Genomic DNA, 12,018 nt, shown 5'->3' with positions numbered 1-12,018 from the left:
GACTACACTTTGAAATTGGGGGGGGGGGGGGGGGGTGACATTGGTTATCAAAATTACAGGTTTCAGGTATATAGTTCTACAATACATCCCCTAAATATATTTTTAAATATATTTTTTTATTTTCAAGAGAAACATGGTTCAGCTGCCTCCTGCACACCACCTACTGGGGATCAAGTTAGCAACCTCTTGGTGCATGGGTTGCTGCTCAACCAGACACATTAGCCAGGCCATCCCCTGTATATTGTACTGTTACCACCCAATTTACACTGCATTTAAATGTATGCAAACCATAAACTATCAAAAGACGTCTGTGGTGAGAATTGCTCAATGTCCTAAAAAAAGAAAAACTTGGCAATAAGTAAAAAAGGCACTGGGCAGAAAAAGCAGTTTTATTTTTAAATCCGTGTTTCAAGAAATGACACCAGATATAAAGGAGGGGGGCAGTAATGGAGACTCAAATGTTAAATTTCCTACAAATCACTTATTTCCCAGTTTGTATGAGAATATAAACATACATAGCCTTACAGTGCTAGTGTAGAATTTAAAGGATTCTCGACAGAGAAGGGTTCTCGTTCGTTTTATGAATTGTGCTAATTTTTTTCTATAAACCTAAATCACCTTAGAACATAGAATAGCGGGGAGATGTGGGAGGAGGGGGATGTCTCAAAAGTAATTAAAACCAAACCTGGTCCTCAGTTGGGTTATGTGCACTCAAAGAATAAGTAGTAGGCAGTCATAGCAATATTTTATAAAGTAAAAAAGGCACTGGGTAGAAAAAGCAGTTTTATTTTTAAATCCGTGTTTCAAATTCATATATGCACATTTTAGTACAACAAACTTGTCTTTAGGATATAATTATGAGTTGGGCAACATTAGCTCACCTTAATTTATTTGGAGATATACAACTTGGTCATTCTGCCTGAAAATTATTTTAAAAAACAGCCCGCCAAGACCGGTTTGGGTCAGTGGATAGAGCGTCGGCCTGCGGACTGAAGGGTACCTGGTTCGATTCCGGTCAAGGGTACGTACATTGGTTGCAGGCACATCCCTAGTGGGAGGTGTACAGGAGGCAGCTGATCAATGGTTCTCATTGATGTTTCTAGCTCTGTCCCTCTCCCTTCCTCTCTATAAAAAATCAATAAAATATATTTTTAAAAACAACACCCTGCCAAATTAGAAAATAGGGCACTGACAAATTATTTTAATGTTTTTATTGATTTTAGAGAGGGAGAGAAACATCGATCTGCCACCTCCTGCACACACTCCACTGGGATCACCCAGAATCTTACTGGTGACCTGGTCTGTGGGTCAATGCTCAACCACTGAGCCACACCAGCAGGGCTACAATCAGAATTTTAACTGATCTTTACACATTTTTAATTTACTATTTGGTTAACATTATCCTTAGCATTTATATTTATAAAGTAGGTCAGACATGTTATCAAGATACTATGCAGGAAATATTTTGCGTAAGTGGTCCCCTGGTTGCACTTAATGGTGACAAAACTCTGGCATGATTAAATATACTTGTATCATAGGTTAAAAAACATTCAAAGTGAATATGAACTTTTAAGGTTGGATAGACCTTTCACAAGTTTATCTTTGGGTTTAAGGAATAAAAATTAAAATAGTCCCATACTGCATTTCACATCTTTTACAAATAGCAAGTGTTTTAGCAGCTTTAAAACCTTTTCAGTTATATAAAACTTAGTGACACTATGATTTACTTTGAAATATAGTTTACAACCAGATCATATAACATACATACACTGGCACTTTAGCACAAGGGCAAACTTTATTTCAGACCTTTAAAATTAGGCCATAGTGTAAAAAAAAAAAAGAGTCCATGGTCTTATATTAGTAAATTCATACTAAAATACTCTTATTTTTGTTAAGATGAATGGCAAAACTTTACATATGCTACAAGTATATTACATGTATTTACATGGCTCTTTCTTTCCTGGGTACTTTCACATTATATAACTCCCTACTTTAAGCAAGCTTTGCAGGGATGCTTTGAGGCCAAACACTATCAGAATAGCCTATGCAGTGCTAGAATACAAAGATGTGTTTTAAAAGCTATTCTGTGACCACCCAATAACTTTCTATAAAAAATGGTTTTGGCACATTGGTTGCAGTCACCTATCCACTGCATATAAGAAACGGGGCCAATGGGGGATACAGTCTCATTCTAAATAGCTCCTAGTGCCCCTTCCACATTCACCACTTTTCGGTCCTTTACCCCCAACAAGAGAAAAAGTTGATTCCTTTACCATTCCCCAAATCTAAACTTGAATAGTTTTGCTTAAAAGTTACTCAATTGAGAACACCTGATGTAAGTACAATTATCAGTAACAGTTATTTTAAGTGGCACTGATTCTACCATTACATCACAGTGCACAGCAACACAAGACAAGATGAAGCCTACGTTTTCTACATTAATTAGCGGGGTTTAACAGATTTAATTACCGAGCATTGAATTTGGTATGAAACTATGGTCAACTACCCTACTTTAAACATTAGTACTTTATCTTATTTTATACCTGTACCTTAAGTAAGGTTTTAAGTTGAAATGTCATTGTTTCCTTATCTGAAGGATTAAAGGAAACAGGAACCCAGTGGCTTGGTGGTTTAGGAAGCACACTTGGTGATGGTGGCTCACTAAATTTGGCTCCAGCATAGTTCTGATTAGTTTGAGGCTTAAAAAGCAAGCTGGGACTTGATAAGCTGGAATTCCGATTTTGATTATTTGGAAAGTTTTTGTTCTTCCCCCCATTTTGCATGGCCTGCCATGCAGCTGCTGATGTGTTATAAGTATGTCCTCTTTCTTTTTTCTTATGAACCATCTTCATCTGGGAATTTTGATCCTTGGTCTTCTGTCTATTAAGTTGTTGGTTCTTACTAACATTTCTAGATTGAGGGGCTGGAATGTTATACCTCTCTCCACCACCCATCTTCAGCTTCTTTGTCACCTGTAAATGAATGGAAACAAAGTAAGATTCCATTAAGAAAAACTCCAAACTTTAAGGAGCTTCTAGAGCCCCAACTTGTTACTCCAGAAACCTTAGGGAAGACTAAAAAATGTGTTCTTCAGCCCTGGCAGGGTAGCTCAGTTGGTTAGAGCACCTTCCGGATATGCCAAGGTTGAAGTTACATCCTTGGTCAGGGCATATACAAGCAGCAGCCAATGATTGCATAAATGAATGGAACAGCAAATCTATGTTTTCTCCCTCCCTCTCTCTCAAAATCAATTTTTAAAAAATTATAAATGTGCTATTTAGCTGCTTTAACTTCATTATATGTTCATACTTCATTATATGCAGTTACTACCTTTCTAAGAAAAATTATCTTACCCACAAATCTGAAAAATCCTGTATTTAAAAATAAAAACAAGTGGTTTAGGATGAGTCTACCATAAAATGTTTTACCCCATTACAACGTGGATATTTTAAATACCTTTCAGTCTGCTTTTCAGATTGCAGGATTTCCACTACCTGTCCTCTTCCTTGTTGCCAAGCCCAGGATAATAGATGTTGCTTTCTCACAGATCCTCTCCTTTGTCTCAATACAGAAGTTTTCATGGGCCAATCTGCTGAGTTCAGCCTAGGAGCTGAGGCCAACATCTGAGTCTCCTCAGCACACAAGTTTGAGAGAAGTCTTAGCTAGAAAGGAAAGTGACTTCATTAATTCAAATAACACAGTAGAAAAAGTGATTGTTTACATTTACTACAGAAATAGTCGACTACTTCCTGAACATAAGAAAATAGGAAGATGGCTTGCTGTACCCTGTAACTGTCATCATTTAAGAACTCTCCACCGTGAGACCCAGGCAGTCCTTCCCCAGGGAATTTGGGGACCGGAAGGGTGTCTGCAAGTCCCCCCATAAGCTGTTTGTATCTTTTTCCCGGGAACTTTTCAGATTCTCAAACGGTTTTTGTGACCACAATGTTGAGTTCGCTTAAAATTCGTTTTCTAAAAAGATCGTGTTATTAAAGTCCCAAGAGAATTCGTCATCTTTCGACACACCGTTTTCACAAAGCCTGTTTTCCCAACATGTCTAATCACGCAGTTTCCTCCTCTGGTTATGAACACGCAACTCCTCCCCGTTTTAAGCTCTCACACGCTAAGCCAGTTCCCACTTAAGCATATAAAAATGCCCCTACAGTCATTACCAGACACTCAGGACTTCATTTTCACTCGATATTCCAAGAAATGAGAAACGAAGTTATCAATAAGCCCCTTGAAAGGGTAAAAGGGCCTACTCTACAGCCTTGAGTAAATTACTGTCTCCTGGGCCTTGAGTCACTCACTACGCGAGCCCGGAAGTTCGCTTCTTCCGACAGGGCTCCGCCTGTCTCCGCCGGGCCCGGCACCCGGGCGACCCCCGGCGACCCCGGGAACCTGGAAACCCGGCCTTCCGGCCGCCCGCGCCCCGACGGGCTCCCGGATCTCGCCTCCTTCCCCCAACAATGGGGAGCGCGGCCGCCAACATGGCCGCGCCCACGGCGCCGCCACTCACCGACTTCAAGCTCGGGACTGCGGCGGCGGCTCCTGCCGGTAACGAAGCCCCCTCCCCTTCCAGGGAGAGACGAGGCACGGGACGGACACAGCCCACGAGCACCCACGACCCAGCTGCTGGCCACCTCAGGGTCCCGATGACTTCCTCCTTCTGTCTCTACCGATAAAATGGAGGCCGCGGCGAGCGCAGGAGCGGCCGGGAGGCACGACGGCCAATCAAAACGCGCGGACGCGGGGCCGGCCAATGAGGCGAGGGCCACCGCCTGTTGCTGGGCGGGGCGACTGCGGCGGTGGTTGTTGCCGAGGGTTTGAAATCCTCCCGGAGAGGAGCCTGTCGGGAAGCCCTGCGGGGCCTCTGGTGACGCTAGGCCCCTCCGAGGCGCCGGCCCCGCTCCACCCGGCGCCCCGGACCTGGTGGCCTGCGCTCTCAGTCCTGGCGGATCGCGACGCCGGCGCCCCGACCCAAGAAGCCCGCTCTCCCGGCGCGCTCCGCGCCTGGAAGGGGCCTCCGCCGCCCGCCCGGCAGCAGCTCCCGCCGGCTCTCCCCGGCCCTCGGGACCCGGGGAGTGAGTGAGGGGCCCCTGGGCTCGGCACCCGTGCCGCACGCCCGTGCTTCACAGACGGGAGGCTGCTTCCGAGGCCTGGCGCCTGCCTCTGCCCCTCGCACTCCCGTCACGCCGCGCCTCGCCAGCAAACTTGGCTGCTGCTCTCGAAACCTGCGGTTCCTCCGGCCCTCGCACCCCGCCTCGACCTTCTTCCCAAGTGGCCTCCGCGGTGAACGCATTTCCTTCCGACGGGCGCGGACCGAGTCCATCGCTTCCTCTCTGGGTCCCCACTGGGCCCAACTTCCATTGGAGCCCTCCATCGAGTCTGCCACACACACCCCAAAGCCCTGAGGGGCAAGGCTAGGCCTTATTTTTAGGAGCACGGTGTACGTGCACAATGTGAATTTGTTGTGAGAATGGGGCCTTCCTTATTCCCCTTCCTGGCCAATTTGCAAGTGAAAAGCGGGAGTTGGGTGGATTCTGCCTGCGAGGTGCGGGGCTGGGAAAAGGGCAACTTCTGTGGAGGGAGGGGTGAGCCTTCCCAAGTGAGTGTTAAAGAGAACACCAGTGTCTGTGACGATGTGAACACTTTTGTTACTGGATTCCTATATACGTCTTATAAGTTCCACATAATTTGTTTTTTAATCTTCAGTTTTTCCTTCCATTATCCCCATTCCACCCCCGCCCTCTCACCCCACACACACTATGTTCTTCTGGCCCTGGGTCTTAAGTTTTCCTTTTAAAAAAAAAAAAATGTATTTTTATTGATTTCAGAGAGGGAGAGAGAAATAGAAACATCAATGATGAGAGAATCATTGATTGGCTGCCTCCTGCATGCCCCCTACTGGGAATAGAACTGCAACCAGGACAGGTGCCCTGACGGGGGAATCCAACCGTGACCTCCTGGTTCAACCACTGAGCCATGTCAGCCGGGAAATCTTAAGTTTTCTTAAGAAAACTACCTAAGCGACTGCATTTTTAAAAAAAGTTTGTTAATCAAATTAATTTGGTAAAGTGTGTAGAAGAGCTATTTTTGAGCATGGGACTTTCTGGTACTATTATAGTCAAAAGGCACTGTAAAAAAAAACACACACACTGTACATGGTAACTGCTAGTTACTGAACATGTGATAAAAAAGCTGCCCTGGCCAGTGTGGCTCAGTTGGTTAGAGCATCCTCCTGTGCACCAAAAGGTCGTGGGTTTGATTCCTGCCTGGTGCATTAGGGAGGCAGCTGATTGATGTTTCTCTCTCTCATCCTCTCTCTAAAATAAACTGTTCAAAAAATTTAAGAAGCTGGCTTAGATATCTGGCCAGAAAAATAGCTGTATTTAAGCGGGTCGAAACTTTGACCAGAAAAGGCCCTTACAATATGTTTTTTAATATAAATGGTTTGTATTTTTTTAATATAACTAGTGGCCCGGTGAACAGATTTGTGCACATTGAAAGGAAAGTAATTAGAAGAAAGATTTGTGCGGTAATTACGTTACTGCAATATCATGTGTCAAAATATAGTATTATAAAATTAAAATACAAAATATTTTAATATTGCTACTTGCCCTTTATAATAGAAGTGTCAGAGATGGAATAAAATTAGTAAAATGTATATGAAAATAATATATAAATTGATTAATAAATAAACAGTAACATGATATAAAAACAAAGACATGATATAAAAATAAAAACAAGATATAAAAACAATCTATACTAATAAAAGGGTAATATGCTAATTAGACTGGGAGGCCTTCCAGGAGACCTTCTGGATGTTCTTCTGGACAAAGCCATGGTGAAGGGGCCGAGGTAGAGGCGGTTAGGGGCCAAGAGGGGAGGGCAGTTGTGGGTGATCAGGCCAGTGCGGTGTGTGTGTGTGTGGGGGGCGGGTATTGGGGGTGATCAGGCTGGCAGGGGGGACAGTTGGGGGCAAGCAGGCTGTCAGTTGGGGGTGATCATGCTGGTGGGGGGGGGGCAGTTGGGGGCAAGCAGGCCAACAGGCAGAGTGGTTAGGGGCAATCAGGCAAGCAGGCAGGTGAGCGGTTAGGAGCCAGCAGTCCCGGATTGCAAGAGGGATCGGGCCTAAACCAGCAGTCGGACATCCCCCAAGGGGTCCCAGATTGGAGAGCGTGCAGGCCGGGTTAAGGGACACCCCCGACCCTGTGCATGAATTTCGTGCACTGGCCCACTAGTGCTATATAATAAAATAGTAATATGCAAATTGACCTAATGGTGGAACGACCGGTCGCTATGACACACACTGACCATCAGGGGGCAGACGCTCGATGCAGGAGCTGCCCCCTGGTAGTCTATGCACTCCCACAGGGGGAGCACCACTCAGCCACAAGCCAGGCTGACAGCTGGCCAGGGCAGCAGCCCACCATCACAGCAGTGCTTATGCCGTCAGTCAGACATCCCCCGAGGGCTCCCGGACTGTGAAAGGGTGCAGGCTGGACTGAGGGACACCCCCCCACACACACTGAGTGCACTAATGTCATGCACCTGGCCTCTAGTGACTGATAAATTGATTAATAAATCAACAACAACATGATATAACAATAACAAAGACATGATATAAAAACAACAAAAATATGATATAAAAACAACAATGATAAAAACAATGACTGATAAATTGGTTAAACAATAGTTGGTCTTCAGATACATTCTGTCAACGACACCGGCTTCTTTTGGCTTCAGAGGTACGTTGTGCCAATAGTTGATCTTCAGATACATTCTGGCATTGCGTGCGATTGGCGCCAGCGAGAGCTTTATATGTATCGCGCATGTGAGAGTCAACGTTTATTTTTATTTTCATTATTTTTAAAAATATATATTTTTATTAATTTCAGAGAGGAAGGAAGAGGAGAGAGAGAGAGAAAAATCAATGATGAGAGAGAATCATTGATTGGCTGCCTCCTGCACGCTCCGCACTGGGGATCGAGCCCACAACCTGGGCATGTGCCATTGACCGGAATTGAACCTGGGACCCTTTAGTCCACAGGTCGACGCTCTATCCACTGAGCCAAACTGGCTAGGGCTCAACGCTTATTTTTAAATTGCCAGTGCATGTCATATGTATGGGCCTGTCGGTCGGACAAACAGATGGTCAGTCACTTAGCCTTTTATATATATGCTAGAGGCCCAGTGCATGATTGAATCATGCACGTGTAGGGTCCCCTACATGCTTTCACTTTCGATCGCGGGGGAGCTGGGTGCCTGTCCGCTGGTGCACCAGGCCTTTCGGAAGCCTCTGGTGCGGCGGAGGCTTCCAAAAGGCCTGGTGCCAGAGCAGACAGGCACCCAGCTCCCCGGCTTTTGATGGTCCGCGGCGGGACGTGAGCTCGCTGCCCCAGAGGCCCCTTCTGTTCCGCAGCACAGCCATGGCGCAGAAGCTGAGCTCACGCCGCCACTGGTGACGCGAGCTCAGCGTCCTGCTGGCCCAATCGACTACCCCGGCCATCCCGAGTCCCGCCCCCTGCGCCTCCCTCTGGCCCAATCGTGGGCGTAGCGGAGTGATGATAATTTACATATTACCATTTTATTAGGTAGGATAGATAGATGTCTTGTAAAGTGAACAGTTGTTTCAGTCTGAGCACTTTATTTTTCTAATACTTTTTTTGGGTTTGATTCCCAGGTCAGGTACACATACAAGAATCAACCAAGGAATGCATAAATGAGTGGAACAACAATTTGATGTTTCTCTCTCTTTCTCTATCTCTCTCTCTCTCTCTCTCTCTCTAGCTCTCTCTCTCCCTCCCTCTGTCTCTAAAGTCAATAAATAGCCCTAGCTGGTTTGGCTCAGCAGAAAGTGTCAACTTGGAGACTGAAGGGTCCCCCCGGTTTCAATTCCGGTCAAGGGCATGTAACCTCAGTTGCAGGCTTGATACCCAACCCTGGTTGTGGCATGTGTGAAGGCAACCAATCAATGTGTCTCTCTCACATCTATGTTTCTCTCTCTCCCCCCTCCCACTCTCTAAAAATCAATGGAAAAATATCCTCAGGTGAGTATTAACAAAAAAAAAAATTAATTAATAAAAACATTTTTTACAAATAAAATCAATAAATAAAATTTTAAAATAAACATTTCAGTGGCCTCAATTGTATTACAGAATCCAATCATCCTCCTAATCTTATCTGCATAAACACACAGTAATGTATTGGATACTTGTAATCATGCATACCGTATCCCAGACTCTTAGCAGCCTCTCAATATAGCTCCTGTCTCATTCTTCATTAATATTTACCAAGTGCCCACAACAGCTCAGAACTGGAGAGCAGGAGTTAAAAATACACCCTCTTCGGGACATGTGATACAGCCTCTGCCTGTCCCATGCTGGTCTTTAAAGTCAGTTCCACCAACACCATCCAATTAGTGGTTCTCAGTTCAAATGGGAAGATGTTGATGCAAACAAACAGCTCTCAGGATGTAGACCAGCCCCAATGCTGGCAGCCACAAGCATAATAAATACACAGGTTTTAATACCAAACATCCATTTAACAAGACTTTATTCGATGCCTTCTTTGAGGCAGGCACTCTGCCAAGCCTTGGGGATACAAGAGTCAGTGAGACTCCATCTATCCCTAAAGGAACTCGAAAGCTGTTTCCTTTACTATAAATCAGAGAGGAAAGCTGGTGTCCGGGAGATTAATTTCCTTAGTTCTTCCCCTGAGAGTCAAGGACATGCAATGCCAATTGTCAACACAAAAATCAACCTGCTAGCATTGATAAGGAGTGCAGGTTACAGACATTGTACCTGACTGTGGAATGGAGGGCGAAAGGAAGGGATTGTCATCCTCGCTGAAATCCCTTTCCAGGAGAATCTGTGGAAATTATGTACCAGTGGGAGCCAAAATCAACGACCGAAACCTGTTACATAAACAGGACCTACCTAATCTGTAGGTAGAAGTGGGACCAAACAGTGTTTCTGAGAGTTCGGCTTTGGAGCACTGGCAGGTTGCAGGCTGATGTTTATTGGATTTTAGATCCAATCTCCCAGGTTTGCCAAACCTGTGGAACAAGCCTTTGGTGGGGCTGACAACTGGCTTTCAGGCTGGGTCACTTACCTCCCAGTCTGTCTATCTCAAAACAAGCTGGTTTGGTTGTTTTTATTCCTCAAGCTCATGTATGAATTCAGAAGACAACTTCGAATGCTTGCAGATCTGTCCATGGATAGCTTAGGAGGAGCAGGTTCTGAGAACCTGACAAAAGAGTAGAGTGGACCGCCTCCCTGGCATTTCAATGTGCCTTAGGGCTCTGATCTCATTGCCAAACTGGTATCAAACACACACCTGGATTTGTTTCCTGGGGAAGCATCCGCTGTGTGTTCCCGGTTACTCACACGTTCCTGAGCAGTTGCACATCAGTTCCCAGCCATGACAGTCATTTTGCTCTGATTACTAAATGGGGCACAGGAAGTCAGTGCTAACCTCCCACCCTTCCTGTGACTCTGACCCAGGGGCCCTCAACCTCCCAGGCCTTTAAAAGATTCTGGCCGAAACTGGGTTGGCTCAGTGGATAGAGCGTCGACCTGCAGACTCAAGGGTCCCGGGTTCGATTCCGGTCAAGGGCATGTACCTTGGTTGCAGGCACATCCCCAGTGGGGAGTGTGCAGGAGGCAGCTGATCGATGTTTCTCTCTCATCGATGTTTCTAGCTCTCTATCCCTCTCTCTTCCTCTCTGTAAAAAATCAATAAAATATATTTTTTTAAAAAGATTCTGATGCATGGATTCCCACCCCAGATCGGAATCTTTGAGGAAAGGTGCTTGGGTGTTCCAATTCCAGCTCAACAATTCCAGCTCAAGAGTAGCATACCCAGCTGGTGTGGCTCAGTGGTTGAGCATTGACCTATGAACCAGGAGGTCACAGTTCAATTCCTGGCAGTGGCACATGCCCGGGTTGCAGGCTCCATCCCCAGTGTGGGACGTGCATGAGGCAGCCTATCAATGACTCTCTCTCATCATTGATGTTTCTATCTCTCCCACTCCTCTCCCTTCCTCTCTGAAATAAATATATATATATATATATATATATATATATATATATATATATATAGAGAGAGAGAGAGAGAGAGAGAGAGAGAAACAGAATACACCTTTTCAAAATATGCCACTTTGGTGTAAGGATAATTTGGAGCTAAAGGCACTTGAGAAACAGCAAGTGCAAGAAAAGCACTCGGATCCCCCTCCTCCTCTCTCCTGAAAACAGAAGAGAGGGAAAGATGTCTTCCCTATACCAGGAGGAAAGAAACACTCTTATCATCAGGGAATTTTGTACAAACAGGCCTTTTCAACATAACTCTTATCTCCCTCTAGCCTCCCCATATAAGTATTTTAATTATGTTGCCACAATTGTATCTCTTTTCTCAATCTAGTTTAAAAGCATTTAGGCATTGCCACTTCTTTGGGTTTTCATTTCCTTCTGAAGGCTCCCACATCACTTAAAACTTACATTAAATAAATTTGAATGCTTTTATGTCAATTTAATTCCCAGACCCAGCTGAGGACCCTGTGAGGCTAGAGATAGTTTTGCTTCCCCTACACAGCTGATTGCGAACTACTGCTCGAAGTTTTTCTAAGGGTGTCTGTATGAAGGGGGCACACTCTGTCCTCTGTAATCTTCAAAGGTTATCTCGCCAAACAAGCAGTGGGAAAAAAGTAAGAAACTAGCTTCTGGATACCCAGAGTTGTTTAGATTCGTTTTTTTGAGTGTCTACCACACAAGTGATGGACAGTTCCACCAACACCATCCAATTAGTGGTTCTCCGTTCTAATGGGAAGCTCCGAGGCTCTACCATCAGGTTCCTTGCTAGTCTGTTGTTTTGTTGTTTGTTTGTTTTGTTTTGTTAATCCTCACCCGAGGATATTTTTCCAATGATTTTTAGGGAGAGTGGAAGAAAGAGGGAAATCCTCATTTCCTTAAAGAAATTTCCTTTAGATAAGTTACTAGGGTAAATACATAGGGAGGG

General features: G+C 45.0%; 1 protein-coding gene across 2 annotated transcripts; it reads right to left on the bottom strand.

The window, feature by feature from the left end:
• Window positions 1-770: 770 nt before the first annotated feature.
• PNRC2 (proline rich nuclear receptor coactivator 2) lies at window positions 771-4,697 on the bottom strand. Of its 2 annotated transcripts, none has more exons than XM_008148092.3 (3): window positions 4,520-4,697; window positions 3,457-3,662; window positions 771-2,972 (listed from the first exon to the last, which is right to left on the bottom strand). In XM_008148092.3, exon 3 carries the CDS (start codon window positions 2,952-2,954, stop codon window positions 2,538-2,540), a length of 417 nt encoding a protein of 138 aa, XP_008146314.1. In that variant the 5' UTR covers window positions 2,955-2,972; window positions 3,457-3,662; window positions 4,520-4,697; the 3' UTR covers window positions 771-2,537. The 2 variants fall into 2 exon arrangements, with proteins under 2 accessions (XP_008146314.1, XP_054576744.1); XM_054720769.1 differs by lacking the exon at window positions 4,520-4,697 and adding an exon at window positions 4,173-4,308.
• Between the last annotated feature and the right edge of the window lie 7,321 nt (window positions 4,698-12,018).

Source organism: Eptesicus fuscus, chromosome 9 (genome assembly GCF_027574615.1).
Source record: "Eptesicus fuscus isolate TK198812 chromosome 9, DD_ASM_mEF_20220401, whole genome shotgun sequence".
Taxonomy (NCBI): domain Eukaryota; kingdom Metazoa; phylum Chordata; class Mammalia; order Chiroptera; family Vespertilionidae; genus Eptesicus; species Eptesicus fuscus.
This window is presented reverse-complemented; position numbering and strand designations above follow the sequence as displayed.

Coding starts and splice junctions, on each gene's coding strand:
- PNRC2 (XM_008148092.3), bottom strand. CDS start 2,954: ATGGGTGGTGGAGAGAGGTATAACATTCCAGCCCCTCAATCTAGAAAT.